The 7,952-nt window shown below is 42.1% G+C and overlaps 1 protein-coding gene across 1 annotated transcript; it reads right to left on the bottom strand.

Moving 5' to 3' along the window:
- Positions 1 to 1,873: 1,873 nt before the first annotated feature.
- LOC117315114 (uncharacterized protein K02A2.6-like) lies at positions 1,874 to 3,433 on the bottom strand. The gene has a single exon (XM_033869258.1). The coding sequence runs from the start codon at positions 3,431 to 3,433 to the stop codon at positions 1,874 to 1,876; it is 1,560 nt and encodes a 519-aa protein (XP_033725149.1).
- Between the last annotated feature and the right edge of the window lie 4,519 nt (positions 3,434 to 7,952).

Below are 7,952 nucleotides of genomic sequence, written 5' to 3'. Positions count from 1 at the left end.
TACTTGTTGAGAAATCTTTGTAAGATTTCAATCATTGATTCTTTTTTACTGTTGCGAAATCTTTGTAGATTTCTTTCATGTATATATTGTAGAATTATGAGGATATCTGTTTCATTTGGTTAGGCAATCTTGGTAGGATTTTGTTCATTTTAAGATTGTTTTTCAAACTTATGTTTAATTTTAATGTTTTTCTATATTGCATTTACTGCTTTATTCAATTTAGTATGTACATGTCCATACACACCTCAAGTGGTATTCGGTTATAATTGAGTGAGTAAACACTTACCAGCTGGCCTTAGAGCACGGATAAATCCTACCTCCCTCTTCCCTAGAAAGGGGAGAGGTTGGGGCAGCCCGCTCGCAGCACACTTGAGGTGTTACATGTTAAGTTTTGTACAATTTTTAGGTTTGGGCTGATTTTCCCCCTCACCTACAATAGTCATATATAGAAAGTTATCCTGATTAGGATAAACCGTGTTATGTAATGTTAATTTTCATTACATAAGGTTATGTAATTAAATATTTCATGTCGTTTTAATAAACGGCCATTTCAATCTATCAAAGTGTTTCTGTTCTTTGTGACTATTGGACAAGCTTGCAGTTTGACTGAAAGCGCAGTGTGGTAAAACAAGCAGCTGAGCATAAACGCTTACAGCACAGTGTTGTTATTTAATACGCAAACAGAGCTTCGCAGCATTAGGACAATTATAGACTGGTTACATGTACTTCAATGTTTATTCAATTTACATTACAAGGCAGAGAACAAATATATGTTTATGTCCTTATAAAGCGATCGACTCGACCTGTATATAGTATTCATCAAATAATGGAAAACATCACATTGGGGCCGGACCTAACTGGAGCGAAATCCGGGTCACCTTTGAGGCGAAATGGTTGAGATGTTACATTATATTTGAGGCGAAATGGTTGGGATGTTACATTATATTTGAGGCGAAATGGTATCGGTCATTACTATTTTTGGACGAATCGTGTGACGCCTCTATCTACACTATGATGTGGACATAGATATCTGCGGTAACCGAATCAACATGGTACAGAAAAACAACCTAATTCAACATTTAAATTGTCTCCAATCAAAAATATTCAATTAAATCAAACTGGTTATTTGCAATGGCGATTTGACTAGTTGCAAGTTAAATAAATTGGAGTGTAACGTCTATTATTGGGTTGATCAACAAGAACTGTCCTCATTGTTATTGTTTATCGTACCCATTTTGATGACGTTCGCGACACAACAATTTATTACTAACTTGAACATCTTCCTAAGTCTAAAAAAAACTTGTTTAAAGTTTGGGAGGCTGTAGTAAACAATAGTGTTGTGCTACCTGTTGATTCGTGGGTTCTGTGCATGTGTGTGCATTCATAACACGAGGCTTGTCTGTCAGGCAGCCATAGTTAATACACACAGCATCATGGGAAGCGGGTAATACAAATTACAGAATCGGTTGTATTAATTTACAAATCCGACAATGCGGAACGCATATATCATTAACATCCCTTCTTCTCCAATAATTTTGAAAGTATTTCAAAAATAGTACTTTTCCTAGACCTGACTACCAAACATTTTTAACTCTCTATAAAATTGAACTGAGATTTTCATACAGATCTTATGAGCATTACTTTTGTAGGAGTCTGAACACAATTGCTCAAAATATCATATATTACTTTGAAACAAACAAAATAAATTGCAACAGTCTCTAACATGAACTTTAACCAATAACTGAATGATTCACCATGAACTGTTTAACTTGACAGTCCTACTATGATCACAACTAAAATATTTGAACAGTCTCTTAAAGAATCGAGCACAGTCACAGTCTGTAACTGAAACACAGTATCTAATAACGCGAAATTAAGTAACAAAGTCCTTTAAGTACACTGGCGGTTTGGAATCACGCTTAGGTCGGGTACTTCCTGTTGGTAACGGTTCCATCACTGTCATAGCTGTGCCACTTGTGGTAGGTTTCTTGGTTTCACTTTTACTAGAGATTTGATCATGAGACGACATGAATTTAGTAGGCTCCACGGAGTCTTTCTGCGACATGTTTTGAGAGACAGTATCTGGTACGCGATTTGGAGACACTTCGCGAGGACGCGGTAGTATGGATGTCGGCCTCATGTGGACGCGGTTCCTACGATATACACCACCATCTGGACCACAAACAGTGTAAGATTTCGAGGCAGTCCTTTCTTTCACTGTCCCGAGTTTCCATCGCTCTCCCTCTAGATGCTGGAAGTAAACGGTTTGTCCATTTTTGAGTGCGCGTAATGGATGCGACTTCCTGTCAAATGTCCTTTTCACAGATTGTCGACGCGCTTCGCGTTTCCTGTTAATTTCAGCATTTGGCACTGAGGTTGAGGTATCCTGACATAGACTGGGAATGAATGTTCGAGTTGTCCTTCCAAACATTACCTGCGCTGGACTGACACCAGTATCTTGTCTGGGTGTGTTACGTTGTTCCAATATTGCTTCATATGGGTCCTTCCCTTCAACAAGAGTTTTCAATAACAGGTTCTTCATGACCTTGACGGCGGACTCGGCTTTACCATTGGCTTGTTGATGCATTGGAGACGACATCACATGATTAATTCCCCAATGACTGACAAAATGTTTAAATTCACTGCTTGAGAACTGAGGTCCTCCATCTGACACAATCATCTTTGGGACGCCATAGCGAGCACAATGTTTCTTTACGAATGATATGACACGTGCACTTGTTGTCGTAGTAAGCAAGTCACACTCAATGAAATGCGAGTAGTAATCTACGGCTATAAGGTAGTCTTTCCCTTGTACTTGACACAAATCGAGTCCTATCTTGTCCCAGGGTTTTGCTCCTTCAGTGTGCTGTGTAAGCGGTTCTGGCGCATTTCGCGGTTTCATCTCCTGACAAATTTCACAGGCATCAGCAAGTTGCTTGATGTCGGCTGACATACCGGGCCAGAATATCGTTGACCGGGCTCTCCTGAGCATACTATGGTAGCCAAGATGTGCACTGTGTAAACGCGATTTCATGTCTGCTCGGAGACTTTGAGGAATTACTATAGATTCTCCCCTCATTATAATTCCATCAACAACTGACAGGCTTTCACGCAAATCAAAATATGCGGCGGCACCAGGGGGCAAATCCTGTCTTCTTGTAGGCCAACCTTCAATGACAAGAGTCATTAATGCTTGCAGGATTGAATCATTTGCTGTGGCTTCTCTAACTTCAGAAATCCTAGCATCTGGGATGTCACCAAACACATTCACGGTCAGAATGCGAACACGTTCATCACGGTTTCCATCCGTCGAGTCCAGGTAAGCTCTACTCAAAGTGTCGGCGATCAACAGGTTGACTCCTTTCACAAACTCAAACTCCACATCATATCTATGGAATCTCATCATAATGTCCTGTAGACGCTTTGGCGCCATACTCAGAGGTTTTTTCAGAATGGCGGCCAAAGGTTTGTGATCGTTCTGCACCGTGACGTTTCTCCCATATGTATATTGGTCAAAACGCTCAAGACCATAGAGCACTGACAAAGCTTTTTTTTCTATTTGAGCCCATTTTCTCTCTGACACCGTAAGAGCTCTGGACGCGTATTCTACGGGTCTCCCTTCCTGTAGAAGTACGGCTCCGATACCATCCTTGCTGCTGTCGACTTGTGAGACAACCTCCTTATCAGGGTCAAAATATGCAAGACATGGTGTAGTGGTCAGCTTTTGCTTAAGTAATCTGAACGCCTTCTCACAATCAACAGACCAGTTCCAAGGCGTTCCTTTTCGGGTAAGAGCTCGGATTGGTTCCAAAGTTTCTGCCAAAAAAAATGATTATCACGTTGGGCGGAGACGAGGTCAGGACCACAACCTGGTACGATGATGTCATCCACGACACTGAAAACACCATCAATGTCACTCAGGGCTTCATCTAATTTCCGCTGGAATATCTCACTGGAGACCTTCAGACCAAATGGCGGTCTGGTCCACCGGTATCGACCAAATGGCGTAATCATTGTTGTGAGCAAGCTTGACTGTTTGTCCAACCGCACATGCCAATAAGCTTCTTTGATGTCAAGTTTGCTGAATATTTTGGCATCCTTCAATTTTGGCAATATGTCATCTAGTACAGGTAGTCGATAATGTTCACGCATTAACGCAGTATTAAGTGGTTGGGGATCTATACACAGTCTCAACTTTCCATTAGTTTTGTGTACAACAGCCATCTGGCTGACCCACTGTGTTGGTTCGGTCACAGGAACGAGTACTCCAGTATCCTGCAGTCGATCAAGCTCCTCTTTTACCGAAGCCTGAATAGCTAGGGGCACCTTCCTGCACGGTAAGACTTTGGCTGGAATGCTCCCATCAGTACGTAGGGTTGCTTCACCTAAATCACCAAGCTTATGTGGGGTTTTCACGACTTGTGAAATGAAACGGTCATCATTAATGGTTACAAAACCAAGTTCCTGAATAGTCTTCAGACCTAATAGGTTGGTGAGTCCGTTAGGTACAACAATGAAAGTCACACTGGATTCAACGCTAGTACGGGGGTTTGTGACCTTGAGGGTACACTGCCCAAGAGGTTCCACGTTAGTCTTGTTCCACATATTTAACTTCACTTTTGTGGGCGTTACTTGGGGCTTTCTCACATGTTTTTGACAAATAGTATTAACATCAGCAGCACTGTCAAGCTGAAATTTCACAGAATTGTCATTTACAGTCAAAGACGCATGTATTCGTTGTTTGCCGGAATCAACTGCCATGAGCCATGCTCCATCTTCATCATCAAGACATGTGTCCTCATTTGCGAGTGACACTGCGTGTACCTTCTTACATTTTGCTTTGAAATGGTTTCGTCCTTTACAAAAATCACAGGTAGCACCCCATGCTGGGCATTTCTCCTTTTGTCGAGCATGCTGATAACCACAAAAAGTACATTCAGGTCCTTTACTAGAACTGGTATTGGTACGCGACGGTCTCGAGGGTTTCTGTTGACTTTGAGGTTTCACGAACGGTTTCCTCCCCTTCGAGTTTGGTTTCTGGTTATAGTTACTAGCGACTTTGTTCACTCTCGATGTGGGGTTAGTGTCACGAAGTTCTCTTACTTGCTTATTTGATTGTTCAAATGCCCTACAAACCTTGACAGCTTTCTCAAGGGTGAGTTTATCTTCCCTCAACAAGAGTTCCTGTAACTTTCCTGTTACTGTGAACACTATTTTATCGCGCATCATTCTCTCTTTTTCCTGAAAGTTACCTGCAGACACTCTGGTTTTCATTTCAGTCAGGAATTTATCAAAGGGTTCTTGATAGGATAGGTTCCAAAACCTATGTGATTCTAATACCTCGTTGTCGCGGGGATTGCAATATTTCTGAAGAGCTTGCAATACTTTATTGGGGTCGTCCTTGTCCCCTTCCTCTTCCCACGTGATCTGGTCATAGATCTCTAAAACATGTGATCCCGCGCAATTCAATATGATTGCTTTTTGAATTCGCTGGTTACGTTCACCTGCACCCGATGCAGCTAAATATATCTCAACTTAACGCTTCCAGCGTTTGAAATTCTCTGATACATTTCCTGAAGTTATATCGAGCTGTGGGGGCAGACGTAACGAGGTACTGTATGCGTTATTGACTTGGGTTGGGGCCGGAGCAGGGGCGCGACTCGGAGAGTCCATGACGAACGTTATCACCTAACAGGGCGACAAAATACAGTAAATCAGAGTCAATCAGTAGCGGAATACCACCTAGATTTTAACAAATCATCGTCCACGACGCTGCCACCATGTTGGTTCGTGGGTTCTGTGCATGTGTGTGCATTCATAACACGAGGCTTGTCTGTCAGGCAGCCATATTTAATACACACAGCATCATGGGAAGCGGGTAATACAAATTACAGAATCGGTTGTATTAATTTACAAATCCGACAATGCGGAACGCATATATCATTAACACTACCTAACTAGTATTGTACTGTAAGAGTCACAGAGTTACTCCCCTTTATATGCGGAGCATTATGGGATAGCTCTCGAGCACATGTTGTATCAGCCATGATGTTTATGAAATAAACATGAAATAGATTACCGGTCTTGCAATTATTACATTGGCGACGAGGAGGACGACTTTATGTTTGGGAACATATTTGGAGACCTAGAAGAACCTCAATGGCGGCCTACGGCAAGATAGAGGAATTCCGGCCGGAAACGGAGGTTTTGAATCAATATATAGAGCGTTTAGAACATTACTTTGCGGCAAATGACATAGACAACGCGGGTAAGCAGAAAGCAATCTTGCTGTCTGTGTGTGGGGAAAAAACATATTAACTCATGAGCAATTTATAGGCCCCAGTGAAGCCCGGAGAAAAGTCATTTGTGCAATTAAAAGATTTAATTAAAAAACATCACCATCCAAAACCGTCGGAGATCGTACAGCGGTTCACGTTCGATAGCAGGTTTAGAAACCCAAACGAGACTGTAGCCGGGTACCTGTCAGAGTTAAGACGACTGGCGGAGTATTGTAATTTTGGGGACTCGTTAGAGGTAATGTTGAGGGACAGACTTGTTTGTGGGATTCAAGATGACCGCATGCAACGTAGGTTATTATCCGAATCGGAATTAACCTTCGACAAGGCACTGAAAATGGCGGTGGCTTTGGAAATGGCGGCGAAGAACGCGGCTGATCTACATAAACAAGGTCAAGGTCAACCAGAGCAAGTAAACAAAGTTCAAGGTCATCAGGGGGCCTATAAAAGAAATAAAAACACAACAAACTCTGAAAGACCAAGCAATCAAGGGAAAGGAGAGTGTTTTAGGTGTGGGAAACACCATCCTCATGTGGTTTGTCGATATAAGGACATCGAATGCTACAAATGTGGAAAAATAGGACATTTGAGAAAGAAATGTTTCCAAAAGACACCAGGATCAACTGAAAAGGTTCAACAGAAAAAAACCAGGAACAGGGTATGGTCGTGGTGGTTATAAGGGACACAATAATCCACAGAATGGGAAAGGCCGTTCTACACACTACGTGGAAACTGAACAGGATGAGGAACTCGAGGTCTACACCATGTTTCGTGTAAGCCATTCGAAGGATCCATACACAACTATGGTAAAAGTTGAAGGCAAGTCCCTAGAAATGGAGATAGACACTGGAGCATCACTGTCGGTTATCAGTGAGGAGACACTGGATCAGCTGAGAGACAGCGGGGCTGAGTTTCAAGTAGAACATTCAAAGTGCAAGTTAAAGACGTACACCGGGGAAATCATGCCAGTCATTGGACAAAAGTTAGTCAATGTAATGTGTCACAGACAGGAGAAGAAGTTACCACTGGTAATAGTCAATGGTGGTGGTCCAAGCCTCATGGGTAGAGACTGGTTGAGAGACTTGAGACTGGATTGGGCAGAGATATTTCATAAGAAACACCAGCCAGAGACTAGTCAGACGTCCGATCAGCTTGATGCGATATTGGACAAGTATAGTGGAGCATTCAAGGAGGGTCTAGGTACAGTGAAAGGAATCAAAGCCAAGATCTACGTTGACCCAGAAGCCACTCCGAAATATTGCAAATCTCGACCAGTACCCTACGCTATTCGTGAAAAGATTGAGGACGAATTAGGCCGACTAGAAAGGGAACCATTGAAGCAGTTCATCACATGGATTATAATTACTAACCTTTACTTATTTGAGGCATTTGTCGACCATGATCTTTATGATCAATAATAAGTGGTATACACATGCAATTCTTTGTATATATTCACATGCAATAATACAGGAAGAATTGTTACGTAATTATCCCGCAGTCCTAATGTAGATACATCCCTGAGGATTGGAAACAGGGTTGCCATCTGTTTTGCCAGCATAATGATTTCAGATTCTGAGGGCCGGCCTTGACATTTTCCTATCAAGGTGTCCATGCATAGTCTGACCATTCTTTTTCGCTCCCCATCAACAACAGATG

Source organism: Pecten maximus, chromosome 17, assembly GCF_902652985.1.
Source record: "Pecten maximus chromosome 17, xPecMax1.1, whole genome shotgun sequence".
NCBI classification, from domain to species: Eukaryota; Metazoa; Mollusca; class Bivalvia; order Pectinida; family Pectinidae; genus Pecten; species Pecten maximus.
This window is presented reverse-complemented; position numbering and strand designations above follow the sequence as displayed.